Source organism: Psittacula echo (genome assembly GCF_963264785.1).
Source record: "Psittacula echo genome assembly, chromosome: Z".
Lineage (NCBI taxonomy): Eukaryota > Metazoa > Chordata > Aves > Psittaciformes > Psittacidae > Psittacula > Psittacula echo.
The window spans coordinates 17,709,562-17,724,238 of NC_137742.1; the positions used below are offsets into that span (position 1 = coordinate 17,709,562).

Consider the following 14,677-nt stretch of genomic DNA (forward strand, 5'->3'; position numbering starts at 1 on the left):
ATAATATTTATTTCTTGAGGATATAAAGGAATATCCTTTGCAGTACAGGATTCTGCTGACACAGCTGCAAAAAGGATACGTGGAGTCCCTAGGCTGCAGGATCCCTTGTAGACAAAAAAATTGATTAACAATACTCTACTGTTAGCAGGATTGTTCATTTCATCCATGGTATGAACACTTTTCAGACTGTATAGACAGAAACAGTATCTTTCCCACTTACAGCACTTATCTTGGAAAACACATTTCTATTTCAGTCAACAGTTTCAGACCCTCCATCAGTGTAATCCATAACTCTTTCTTCCCCCACACTGCGTATGATAGAACTAGAGAAGCAAAACTGCAAGGCAGCTCTCACATCACAGGTCAAATTGTTTCCCACACATCATCAGTTAATGCAATTGGCTTTTCTTCTTGAACTTGGATATAGACTACGATTGTCTCCACATGGGCCAACAGAGCTATTAAGATGTCTCTATTTCAGCATCAGTGCTCTGGCAATGTATTCAAGACTAAATAGAGTCAGTAAACTTAATGGCTTTGAATAAAATTTCCAGATTGACTTTGCATTTTAATTAATTACAAGGCCTTGCAAATTATCTTTACAGGTGTAAGACTGGACTTAAATAAAGTATATTACCATAAACTGTTAAGAAGAAGAGAACTTAAAAGCTGAAAGTATAGGTTTACAACAAAATAAATCAATAAAAATCAATAAAAGGGACATTATTACTAACTTACACTATGAAGGAAGAAACTAATGCAAGGATGGCAGACCAAGGGAACATGTAAAAAGAAATCTTAAAACAGTGTCAGACACATATGTCATTATTTTACTTTTCAGATTTTCTTAATTTTTTTATTGCTCAGAATGAAGGAAGCTAACCACTGTGGATTCTATGAAATGAAGAATTCCTGCCGAGGGCCAGACAGTGTAATGCTGCACTTTGCAATTTGTAATGTCCTATTATAAATACTCGTTCCATGCAGTCCAAGATGTAACTAACTGTGCAAAACCATTAATCTTGGAAAAGCAGTTCCACACTAAAAAAGTCGCTGCAAAACCTCAACTGTTTAAGGATCTGCATCTTAGGTGTCTCAGTGGCTGTAAATCATATTTGTTCAAAGCAGAAGTTTTCTTTCTCTTCACAATGCATGACCAGAAGGACCTCTTGGGATAAGAAAATTCTGCTGTGTTCCTTTTGGTTTATGCATCATCCTCAGAAAGACGACTCATTTGAATCCGTATTTCTAAATATGATAACCACAAAGAAAGTAGCAGAAAGTATCCCAATGAGAAAATGAACATGAGCCGGCAGTGTGTGCTCGCAGCCCAGAAAGCCAACCGTACCCTGGGCTGCATCAAAAGGAGCGTGACCAGCAGGTCGAAGGCGGTGATCCTGCCCCTCTGTTCTGCTCTCGTGAGACCTCACTTGGAGTATTGTGTGCAGTTCTGGTGTCCTCAACATAAAAAGGACATGGAACTGATGGAACAAGTCCAGAGGAGGGCCACGAGGATGATCAGGGAACTGGAGCACCTCCCATATGAAGATAGGCCGAGAAAGTTGGGGCTGTTCATCCTGGAGAAGAGAAGGCTGCATGGAGACCTCATAGCAGCCTTCCAGTATCTGAAGGGGGCCTACAAGGATGCTGGGAGTGGACTGTTCATCAGGGACTGTAGTGATAGAACAAGGGGTAACAGGTTAAATCAGGGGAAGTTTAGATTGGATATAAGGAAGAAGTTCTTTACTGTAAGGGTGGTGAGGCCCTGGAATGGGTTGCCCAGGGAGGTTGTGAATGCTCCATCCCTGGCAGTATTCAAAGCCAGGTTGGACAGAGCCTTGGGTGGCACGTTTTATTGTGAGATGTCCCTGCCCTTGGCAGGGGGGCTGGAACTAGATGATCTTAAGGTCCTTTCCAACCCTAACTATTCTATGATTCTATGATTCTTGTGAAAAAGACTCCTTGTAGAAATATTTAGATAGGGTGCAATGACTCAGAGCTCACTCTGAATGGTAATGGAGTACCTCACCTGGCTACCTAGATTTGCCGAAGGTTAGGGTTAAAACAGTCATATATATAGTTATCATGGTTATCTGCTCAGTAACTAAACAGGCATATAGCCTTGAATTTTGTGGCATGTACTTAAAAATGCCTAAAGCCTCCTTAGACACAGACAGTCTACCACCAAATTTAAGAAACATAATAAACTTGCAGCAGTATGTAGTGTACCAGTGCTTCATGTTGATATTTAATGTCCTAATTAAATAAAATACTACCAAGAGCAATCTGCAACTACTTGTGGTTAGTGGTTCCTCTCTGAGGTTCTTCTTAGCCAGCTCAGATATTATTAACTACCATGTGCTTCTGCCTGGAAGGTCTGAGGACTGGAAGGAGATGTTTGAAAATGCCATGATGCTGTTCTGATACGTGAAAACAATCTCAGTAACTAAGACTGGTTTGGCCTGTAGAAACTTAAGGATGCCACTCAGCCAGCAAAGCCAGAGAGGCTTGTTCACATCTCCACCAGATTTCAACCATAAAGCAACTTTTGTCCTCAAAAATGAAAAAAAAAAAAAAAAAAAAAAAAGATAACCAGCTTTTTGAAGTCTAATTAATGTCACTGCCTGAATGAAGAGCAATGGCTGTAACACAATACAGGCGTGTCTGGAAGAAAAACATGAACAGCTGAAGATTTGCTCTCTCATGTAACAGTGTTTACAGGTATTAGCTCTCTCCTCCTTTCTTTATTTTTTCAGTATAATTGTTCCATAAACAATCATTGCACATGGACAAAATTGGTTTGGTTTGTAGCTGAACAAAATAGTTAATTCCCTTCAATACAGAGCTAACACACAGGGCCGTGCTCAGCTCATGTGCAGTGACGGTGAATGCAAACTAAATATACCCTGGTTTCTGTATTACAGGTGAAGATGCTGGGCTATAATTCACAGAAAGCATAAGAAAGATACTTCTATCAGCTTTAATTTTGACTGTTGCTCTGCTGCTACAAATGAAGACTGAGTTTTGGCTGTATAACCACAAGTTTGCTGACAGTTTTTGTTCTGGTTTACAGCAGGAGACAGAAGGGAGTGCAGCCCAGCCTGCTGGCACCGTAGTGTTAAATGAAAGAATAGTAAAGATACTTGTAGGCTCAGTGAACAGAAAAGGCTTGAGGGCATGCAGAGATAACACTGCCTTAAGAAAGAATTGGTAGTTTTACTGAAGCATTTTCCAGCAGAAAGGACACTGTATTACCTGAGACATTTTATTGCCTTTTCGTTTTCTCCACAACTTTGCACCCTTCTCTTTATCCTTTTCTTTTAACTAGAGAAGCGATTTCATGAAAATTCATTTCTTCTAAAGCTTCTGGTACAAGGGCTACTCTACAAACCCCATGCCAGGAAAAACCTCCATATTAACAATGAAGAAGCAGTGGCTGTGTGTTGTGACATAGGCCATTGGATCCAAGCTTGTCCAAACTAAGTGACTGGTGCTGAAGGGGCAGGAGCAGTGGGCAGATTGTGACACTGTAATCACACAGTTGTAGAATAATTTAGGTTTTCAGTCATCCCTGGGGTCTACCCAGTACAACACTCTACTCAAAACAGGTCTAATTGGATGAGGTTGCTCAGGGTCATGCCCAGCTGAGTCTTGAACAGCTCCATGAGCAGAGATGCCACTGCTTCACTCTGCTCCTGCTCCACCATTTTTCTGTGTAAATATAAAATGTAAAAAACACTATTCTTTCATGTCTAATTGGAACTAACTTCATATGATCCAGCTTATGTTCATCACCTCTTAACCTGTCGCTATGCACCAGCAAGAAGTCTGGCTCCACCTTGTCTGAGCAGGTATTCACGGACAGCAATAAGGCCTCCCCAGCTCTCGTCCCTTGCCCTCCCTTCACCTGAAGGCTAAGCAAGCCCAGATTGTTCAGCCTCTCCTAGTACCTCACTTGCTCCAGCTCCCTGGATATCTTGTTGATCCTTTGCTGGACTTGCTCCAGTTGGCCAATGTTTTTCGTGCACTGGGGAGCCAAAGCTGGACACAATATTCCTGATGCAGTCTCACAAGTGCTGAATGGAGGGGAAAAATCACTTCTCTCAGACAACTGGCTGCTGCCTTGCTAGTACACCCCAGCATACCGATTGCCACTTTGCTGCCAGACCACAACCTTGGCTCACATTCAGCTTGTAGTCCACAGGACCCCCAGTTCCCTAGCTCTTCTGAAAAGTTGTTCTCTGCAAAGTCATCCCCCAGCCTGCAATTTTGATAGGGCTATTCCATGGCAGGTGTAAGACTTTGCACGTGTTCTTCTTGACCTTCATCAGATCAGTGTCAGCCCATTTCCTCAGCCTGTTGAAGGCCCATTGAAGGCCCATTGAGTACTCTACTTCATCATATTAATTACTCCCACTCCCGCATCCTCCTCTGTCAACTGGGAGTGTTGGCAAACTTGCTGAGAATGCACTTTGTCCCATCATCAGTGTTTATGAAGACACTGAACAGTACTGGCTAGAACCGCTCTCCCAGAGGGCTGGTGCTAGTTAGCTATTGCCAGCTGTTTACCAGTCCCACAGCCCACACAATGAGTGTATGGACCATTTAAACAGCCTTAAAAGGCAGGTAGTCACTGTAAATGGCCTGTGTCTGTCCTGTAAAAGAGAATGAAGATTACAAGAAAGGCTAGTGGGTGAAATACTAAGAGAATAATTCTGCACTAAGGCTGAAGGGCTGATACTGCAGAGAGACTGTGGAAGCAGAGATGAAGTGTTCATAGTGCTTGTCAGAATGTGAGATTTCTTTACTCTGACACTTAAGGAAATCCCTCTGTTCTATTGGTCAGGGATTTTTTTTGTTGCATTCAAATGCTATCTTCTAATGCCAACAGGAAATACAAGAAATAAAAATAAGATCAAAAATTTATGCCTACTGATGGAACTTTAATCTTAGTATATGGTATAATCTTCACATATGGTTTAAATGAGGGTTGTATTTGCTGCAAAAAATCTAATATAAAATGTCTAAATTATTATATTTAATATATAACAGTTTAAGATAAAAGAATACTTTTAGCTAAAACATTTCTCTGCACCTAAATTTTGAACGTAATAGTTTTGATTCCCAGCATTCTTCTGCTGGCTGAAAAACTGTCCCATCAGCCACTGAGCATGATATTGCATCTACTTAGCAATGGCTAGAGATCACAGATGGTTGTAACTAACTTAACATCCAACGTGTATTCTTTGGATTCAAGGTATGAAAGGTTGGCCTGTTCTGCTATCTGCATAAAAGCTCATGCAGGAAATTTAGATATATGGAGATAACTGGATATGTTTCAGTTTTATTATATTCTTTATCATTTAGATTATTTTTTTTCTGTATACATCACTGAACAGGTTTCCATCATGTTGTTGTAAGGGCGTATTTTCAAAGTATGTACTTCAAATAGTACCAATAAACTTTTAAGAAATTTACATCATGTTTATTGAGATGTTCCATCACAAAATGAAATTTGTATGAGTGTTCTTAGATGCTAAGAATGTTTCTTCCCAATACTTACTTGCTGGAGGGTGGTAAGCATACTTAGTAGGTACTATATTTATTTATCCTATACTTGCTATATATAATGAGCTCGCATCCCCTAAGTAAGTGTTAAAACTTTACAAAAAGTTACTAAGTGTTAAAACTTAACAAAAGTTAAAACTTAATGTACAAATAGGTAGAATTCCATGGTATTATGGATATTTTATTCTAAACGGATTTCAAAATAATGCATGCCTTTGTTTACCCTTACTGTTTGCAGGACATACTATGAAGCAAAAAGTAACCTTTTCTGATTATAGTCTCTGGCTGTCAAAGAGAGGTTTATCATAGTTTTGTGGGGTACCGTCATGATTTGTTGCATTTCACCACAAGTACAGTGATGTTCTGGCTTCACTCCCAGAAGGCAACAAATTACTTACAGGATGGGCAAAAAAAGAAATGGGAGATGAGCCACAGCAAATGAGGAAGATAGGGGAATCTGTACAAGGGTAAGATTTGGTCTAAGTTAGAACAAATTTGTGGAAGAAACATCTTCGGAAATCTTCTATGTTGGTTACGCTGTGTTGCAACATCCATCAAGTCCTGATCAGCACTGTTTTTTGTGGTTTCCATCTGTGTTATTTGGACTGACTCACAGTAAGCTTGCTTCAGCCTATTATGAAATATAATTAACAATGTTGACAAATCTTGTACATATTTTCCAATGTTCATAATTTTTAGACACACGGTACAGTGCTTTATATCAAGACAAAAAAATTACTGCATAATTTTTCAACATACAAAAAGTGCTAAAAGGGTGCATGAGATCAGTGAAAAAAAAATGCCCAGAATTTCCATCAGTTTTGTGATTTTCCAGGCTCTTTCTCTTAAACCATTCTAGCAATTCCAGCTCTGATATCAACAGAAGCAACCAGAAAAGTAGGTCTATCTGCTTTTAGTTCTCAAAATACATTAAACAAACTGCCTAAAAGAAGTCCTGTATTTGTGATGGAAACAATAGGTTGATTTCTCCTGCTCCTCTTGCTTTATTGCTACCCTCATGACAGAGCTGCTTGGCAGCCTTAAATAGACATGACATGTTGTCATCTTTCCTCCCCTATCCCTTTCATGTCCTTCAGGGAATCTCAACACAAATGCCTTATACCAAAGAAATAGGTTTTTTTCTGCTCCAGGCACTTCTCTTTGCCTTTCTCATACTCATTGTTATTGTCACTTTTGCTCTTTTCACTGCTCTTTGGCAACAACATTTGTATGTTCTATTACTACTGAGAAGCTCCCCCAAACATCTGAGAAAAAAACCCAAACCACACAACATTCCACTTGACAAAATGTATTTTATCACCTATCACAGCTGAAATTATGAAAAAGCTGTTCTATAAGACAGAGGGATTTCTACATGTTCCAGATATTCACTATCTCAGTCTGGCATAGGTCTGTTAGGTACGGTGTAAGACAGCAAAAAGTGACCCAGAAGACAGCAGCAATAAACTATTGTTTAACCTCATGGACTTGAAACAGACAGTGTAACCAGGATGATGACATATGGTGCTCTATGCTCAGTGCTATCTTCTGTAATAACACTGCATACACTATGGAAGTTCACCCTAAATATGTCAGGTTTTGCCAGCTATTGACAATGCCAACTTTCTGTTTCTTAGCAAGGTGTAAAATAAATGGCCCAAAGACACAATTTTTTCTTTCTAGCTCAGAGGTTACCTTTGTTCTAACCCACAGAGCAGATTACACAGAGTTTAGGGGCACATACCATCTTCAGTCACATATGCGGCAGACAACAAATGGATTTTTTCCTAAAATATTGCTTTATTGTTATGTGTCAATTGATGTAAGATTATCAAAGGCTCTATAAAGAAAGCTTATTTTTTCTATGTACCTTAGTTCAGTCAAGATTTTGGCTAGGAGTTCTGAATTGTGTCCACATCTTTTTGTCTTGCAAAGCAAACACCAACAAAAGCAAAAGTCTTCAGCTGTCTCATCTAGAATCTGTTTGGTAGACCTGATGAACGACATGTTGCTACTGGAGAAAAGAAAAGAATGTTCAAACCATTTACTTGTATTTTTCCATGGTATTCACTATTTCTGCCCGGAATTATATCTGTGATATAATATCAAAGTTCCAAATGAACCATTAAAATTATTTGAGCCCTTCCTGGAGGAAGGCATTAGCATAATGCCAGCTGGTAAAATGCATGAAATGCACTTCCTTTATTGTTTGGTTTTGGATTTGCTAGGTGGTTTTTGTTTACTTTTAGTATTTATTAATCTTTTTGAATAACAACATACAGGTATCAGGTAATCTGAAATACATTTAAGATAGAGCACTGCCTCCAAATATTGGTACACATTAATACCTTAAGGGGGCCTACAAGAAATCTGGAGGGGGGCTTTTTACAAGGGCATCTAGAAACGGGACAAAGGGTAATGGCTTTAAAGTCACAGAGGGGAGATTTTGATTAGATATGAGGAAGAAATTCTTCACTGCGAGGGTGGTGAGGCACTGGCACAGGTTGCCCAGAGAAGCTGTGGCTGCCCCATCCCTGGCAGTTCAAGGCCAGGTTGATCGAGACCTGAAGCAATCTGGTCTGGTGAAGGTGTCCCTGCCTCTGGCAAGGGGGTTAGAAACAGGTAAGCTTTAAAGTCCCCTCCAACCCAAAATGTTCTATGATTCTATGATTTCCATTGTCAAGATGACTTAGCATAGAATGAATACAAACCACAGGCAGAAAGAGTATTGACTGGCAGACTTAAAAAAAAGAAAAATCAACCAAACTATAAAGTTCGCAATGACAATGTAATCTACTTCATCATAGAAGATTCAGATGTGAATTGATCAGCCTAGGTCATATTTAGGAATACTTATGGTACTTTTTAAGAGCACCTCTAATATTGCCCATCTTCTCTCCTTACCTAGGAGATTTCGTGTTGCTGTGGACAACAACCTGGCATCAGTTATTGCTCACACTGACTCTTGGCTGGACTACAGGAACTGAAATAATTGGACGTAAATCCTCCAGCACTTAGAAAAAACTAATTAGTGTAAAATGCTGAAGCCATCTCCTCAACAATGCAGACTACACCTCTGGTATAACAAGCACAGCAAATCCATTATTTATGTTGAATTTGCAAAAACATAAGTAATCCAGTTCAAAAAGAGCCTGTTCCAGAACCACAAAATGCCTTCCTGTCTATAATAAAGACTGACATTTGTTGTTACTGCCCTTTGATATATAGGAACTTTTCTTACTTCAAAGCCAGGTCTTTCCATTTAAAACCTTTATACTGCAGCAACAAAACAGGACACTGACTAAACACATTATGAAGTTATAAAGATATTAGAACAAAAAAAATTCAAGCCCTTATTTTTTTATATATTTTTTCAATTTATTAATAATTTTCATATATATTTATTTATGGCTTGAGCAAAGACAAAAGAAAAAATCTAACTCATCCCTGATCATACAGTTATCATAAGAATCAGATCTATAGTCTTCCCAGCAGCAGTAAGATCCAACCTTTTTCATTAATACATTTCATCCTGTACAGATGCGAGATTTCATACTTATGGGCTTACTTATGTACAGAGAAAATAAGTCAGCTCTGAAACTAGCAATGGTCTTTTATATTACAGGAATGTGAGTCATTTGTTTCTTAATCTAAGCATATATACATTCATACATACATATATATATACGTATATAATTTTATACCCTGTACCATTTTTTTTAATTAACATACAAATGCTAGGTATTTTCCACTCTATTACAAAGTCATTAAAAATTATTTATGGTTTCACTGAAAGACCATGTGAATTAATATTTATTTATAGTGCTTAAAATAAAATAAAAATATATATAAAAATATTTTGCTACTAACCCCATTACTCCTATTAATGTAAACCTTAAACAGTTTGAAAGATCAGTATATGATCTTAATTAACTGACAGAATTTTTTAGCATTAAAATAATATAAGGGGCACCGTACTGATAAATAAATGGTCTTGCAGCGTATCCATAATGTTCCAAACACTTTTAAACAATCGCTTCCCCATATACTACTCTGGGCCACTTAAATTAATGGCAGCAGCATGTGAATGGGTTAACTATAATTTTTTACTGGTGAATGGGAGTCAGGGAAAAATTGGAAGATTTTCTAAAATTTTTATTTGATGTACCACTTCAGTAAAAGACGTAACAGGCAGCATGGGTTCAAGCTCTGTTAGCTTTAGAATATTTACTTGGCTCTCAAGTACATCTGGATTCACTGCATTACATAATTTGTGATGTTATTTAATTTTTCCATGCATCATTTAACTCAGCATTAATAGGAAAATAAGAACTCCTTTGCATTCATTTCCTTAACATGAGTCAGCTGGGTTTTAAGGAACAGAATATATGCCTGTATCAGATCCATAATGCTGATTTTTCAATGAGTTAAATTATGACACATTTAGTTTCAATCTCTATTTACTGTGACAAATCAGGCACAAATGATCACAAAAGTACTTTTTTTTTGTGGATAAGATAATGTAAAGGTTTGAGCAAACAAAACAAAACATTCACAAAACAGTATGCTTTAACCCTGCTTTCTGTAACCATTTCCTTTCTGTTTTGAAGACATAAAAAATAATAAACCTCATACCTATGGCTATGTTTGACACTACATGCCTTAGGATATACTAACCATTTAATTACAATATACGAAGAGCAAATCGTGCATTTCCAGACAAACTTGATGCTATATTATATTTATTTTTGTAAATTAACACCACAGTCAACTACAAAACTACAGTGAAGACACAGAAAGCACCTGAAAGCCTAAATCAAGCTGTGGTTTACAAATAATCCTTTAAATGAAAAATCTCACTTTTAGACTTAAACCAGAGGTTCAAAGTCAGCATTATAGGATTTTTAAGGTAGACATAATTAATGAGTGGTTATTATTTTCTAAGATACCATAAAGCCTTTTCCTACTGACGGAACTTATTTTTATTGTCTTTTTTTTTTTCCTTTTCTTTTTTTTTTTCTTTTTTTTTTTTTCTGAAGCATGCATGGAATATTCTCAGTTGCTATTGAGGATTTGAGGGCAAGGAGAAGAGAAGTGATGGTACCGGTGAAGTACAAGCAGTTTGCAGGATCAAGCGTACAATTTTGCATAAAACATTGCATGTAAAATAACATTGTAGGTTTTAAGCCATTGCATTACAATTAACAATTGTCTTGCACTTAACTTTAACAGATTTTAAAACTGTAAATTTTTAATTGAAAGCCGAACCTAAATTCCTAAACAAAGACCTTGCAATGGTACACCACACAGCAGCTATTTTTGTTTGGGTCTAAAAAGTTATTTACAATGGCAATATTCATAGTCTTTGTAAAAGTCTTTAGCAGTGTGAAGATATAAGTCCACTCAGTTTTCTGAAACAGAAGGGTTGACATGTCATGAGGTTACAAACTATCCAGAGGAGTGCTAGTGCCAGCCTTTTGACTGCAGGTATTTTGCAATTTATGTCTTTTCCAATTTAATTTCCAACGGAAAGTGCCAACATATGAAGTGCAATGCGACATACAACTGAATTCTTCACAAGAAATTAACAACGTGTATGCAATAAATGAAATAACAAAGGTTTCAGAATATCACTCGGTCAGTGCTACGTGTTAGACTGATATTTCTCTCTTTTTTTCTAATATATCTGTTTGAAGTTTGCTATTATATTGATAATTTCCCCTTGACATAGCAAACTTCAAAATCAGAAATCTATTAGACTGACTTTAAAGTCAATATGTTAGAAATAAGTAACATTACAGCTAAATTTAAACTTCCTTAATGGTTGCAAGAAAGGAAGATACGAATTCAAACAAGTTTTTGAATTATTTTATATATATATATGTATGTTTTATATATATATATAATTTTTACATTCGTTACATAGGGCAAAGCTGTCTGAAGTATTTTTCTCATAGTAGGCTGCTGGGGTACATTAGGAAATAGGCTAAAATAGTTCTGGGGATGGTGCTCGGTTTGTCACAAGTCTGTTGCTCACAGTTACCAGGGATCATAAGTTTGATGCGAACCGCGGTTTGTCCCCTTCAGGCTCTGTGCTTAAGACTGTCGAAGAATCCCTTTGCAGGGCTGCAGGCGGCGGCGCAGTCCCCCGGTTCGGGGGGATGGCTCCCGAGGACATCTGTCGGAAGAGCGAGACGCGCTGCGGGACACTGGCTCGGCTGGCCGGGGGCACGCTGGGTCCCGGGGTGGGCTGTGGCAGAGAGGCGAGGGACTCCCCCACGGTGGGGTGAGGCCTGGCAATCAGGGTGGACATCTCGTGTGGCAGGGAGGGCTGCGAGGCAGACAGGGGCCGCACCTCCCGGGTCAGGTTGGTGTTGTGGAGAGCCTGAGTGCTCTTGTGGACCTCATTCTTCTGCACGGCCCCGGGGGGCTGCTGGGGTGCCTGCGGCTGCTGCTGCATGAGGGAGAGCTGCGAGGCAGTTGGCGAGGCATACTGGAAAGTTCGGCCGGCCAGAGGGCTCTGTATGGGTGGGCTGCAGACAGCAGTGGTGTAGGAGCAGGGCGAGAGGATGACGGCCTGCTGTGGTGTCTGCGTGCTGGGCGATGGAGAGTGCAGGTTTCCGTGAGATAGGCTGCTGGTGGTGTACACAGGAGGAGACTGTGTCCTGGGGCGTGACGACGAGGCTGACGAGGCCGAGTTCATGGTGGGCATCTGCTGCAAGCTCACCGGGGCGATGGTCTGCACCATCTCCCTGTCATGCTTCACAATCTGCTTCAAGATCTCATTCTCCTGGTTGTTGAAAACACCAGTGTTGAGGTCCTTCTGGAACTTCTGCAGGAGGATCGAGTTCTTCTTCCCTTCACAGAGAGGCAGAAGAGTTAGCAAGCCTGACATGCAGGGGCAGATACCCCCTCTGACTTCGCATTTCAGCATCCATCACCGAGGTTTTGTGTAGCACAAAAGCCCCAGTGAACAGTGCTAAGTCCACTGCACCCGGCTATGGCACATGGGGTACTGCCACAGTGACTGGTGCTGGCACACCTCCTGATGGTTGGCCTTCACAAACACCCAGTGCCCTCTCTCCCTGCACGAGCATGGCGGGGCTTTGTAACTCCATTGTGCTCAAAGACACCTGGAGTTTTGTGCCCCTGTGCATTGCGATTACCACAGTTATCCTGAAAATGTAACCATGGTAATTTACTGAACAGGGTGGAAAAAGTCATGGGGTTCTGCATGTGTAATGTCCTTCTCCCTCGTTGCAAAACTGTCCTAATTTCCACTAAACTGTTACATAACTTATAAATACACCTGCCATTTAGCACATTCCCTGGAACTAATTATTAGGCATTAGTAACAAGTGACCACTAGCTTCCCAGAAATCATTTTTAAAGGTTTGTGAACTGATATGAACTTACGGACAATGTGACACTTGCAAAATAAAGGATGATATACACTGTGTCCTGATGTCTGCCCAATGGCTGTCAGTGTCTTCAAGACGTAGACACTATTCTGTGTGATCAGATGCACTCAACTGTCCCTTTTTTCATTTTGATAAAACACAGCACTTCAGATGGGATTGCTACTCCAGTAACAGACTGGACTTTAGTACAAATATTATTTAAAGCAGATATTATTTTGAGTTGGACTACATTTCCAGAGAGTCTTTGTCCAGACAGACAAACTGTATAAGTTTTAAAAGTCTTGATAATAGTGGTAATACTGAGTGCTTACAATCTGCAAAATACTAAACCAGGTCTATTAAATATTAGAAACCCATATACCTACATTTAATTTCTTTACTCCTGCTATAGTAAAGAAAACATGCTTTCCTCCAAGTCACAGCTTCAGCTTAGAGGACAGCGCAATGACACTGCCCTGCAATTCTGTCTGTGTTCACTTCGAAGAAGCTGCAGACATAACCTGATTCAGAAAGGGTGATGTGGAGAAATCCTTACACTGGAGCTTTCTTGTGAAGTTAAGGAAACACCATTAAACAGGATATACTTTTTATGCATAGCTTCATTTTAAAACCAGTATCAATAATGGCAGTAAGAGTGCAATTCTCCCAGCTAAAGACCACATATTTTATCTAGTATGTTCTACCTGAGAGGTCCAGAATGTCTAGATGAACAACAGCACACTTTGCACAACCTGTTTTGACAATCTGCCATGTTCTTCTGCCTTTCACTCGGATATCATTGGCCTGCTTTTCGGATTGCAAGCAGATCTGAGCAAAGCCAGTGTGCAGCCATCAATGCTAGTAGTGCCCATGGTGTGAGGAAAATGAGAGCCCTGCTGCAAAGGATTAATTCACTTCAACAGACATGGGTTTTGTGAGTGCTGAGAGGCTTCAGCTCTTCCCAGCATTATAGATGTCATCTGTAAACAATTTATGCAGGAAAATATCATCTACTGCTCATAAAACAGCATAAATCCTATTAAGTGCTGAGGGCAGCAAAAAGAAACATACAGGATTAATAAATAATACTATGATAATTAAAGTATACAAAATAATCCTCAAAGGAATATCAGAGCTTTCTAAAACTCAAAAGTTTTTTTATTATTTGAGAGTATGATTGCAGTATTTATTGCCTGGACATGTCTTATTCATAGATCAGCAGAACATTTACTGCAGCGTAACAGAAAGAAAACTTTTTGAAATCTGGGCATTTTATTCTGCAACTCATGGAAAAGAAAAGATAGAAAAGTTTTAAGACTTCCTAATATGGTGAAAAAAATACCTATCCTGTCAAGTCTATCAATTGCCACGGTTTCAAAGGCCCTCCTCATCATGGGGTACTCTTCTAGAACCTCGTTGAAGTTGTCCACTGAGAGGGAATATAGACGACAGTATGTGTCTGCTCGTACACTGGCAGTTCGACGGCCCTTGGTCAAAAGGCAAATCTCTGGGAAGAGAAAAATTCAACAACACACACAGAAAACAAAGAGGTTAGTGAACCATGTGAAACCTAAAAGCTAGGAAGTGACTCAGTGCTGACAAGTAATATATGAGTACTCAGCAGCAATTTTTCTATTGCTGTTTATGCAAGGTTGCAGGGAAAATTCTGAAGGTATTTGATTCTATTTTTGCTATCCTGAAAAAACTGA

At 39.3% G+C, this 14,677-nt stretch overlaps 1 protein-coding gene across 1 annotated transcript in view; it reads right to left on the reverse strand.

Annotated features, from left to right (window-relative positions):
• Nucleotides 1-11,617: 11,617 nt before the first annotated feature.
• HCN1 (hyperpolarization activated cyclic nucleotide gated potassium channel 1) overlaps nt 11,618-14,677 on the reverse strand; it is a gene marked incomplete at both ends in the record, with an annotated part of 197,065 nt that continues 194,005 nt past the window's right edge. The window contains 2 exons of the mRNA XM_080637760.1: nt 11,618-12,426; nt 14,311-14,475. Coding sequence (XP_080493886.1) covers nt 11,618-12,426; nt 14,311-14,475 — 974 coding nt within the window. The remainder of the gene's footprint in view (nt 12,427-14,310; nt 14,476-14,677) is intronic.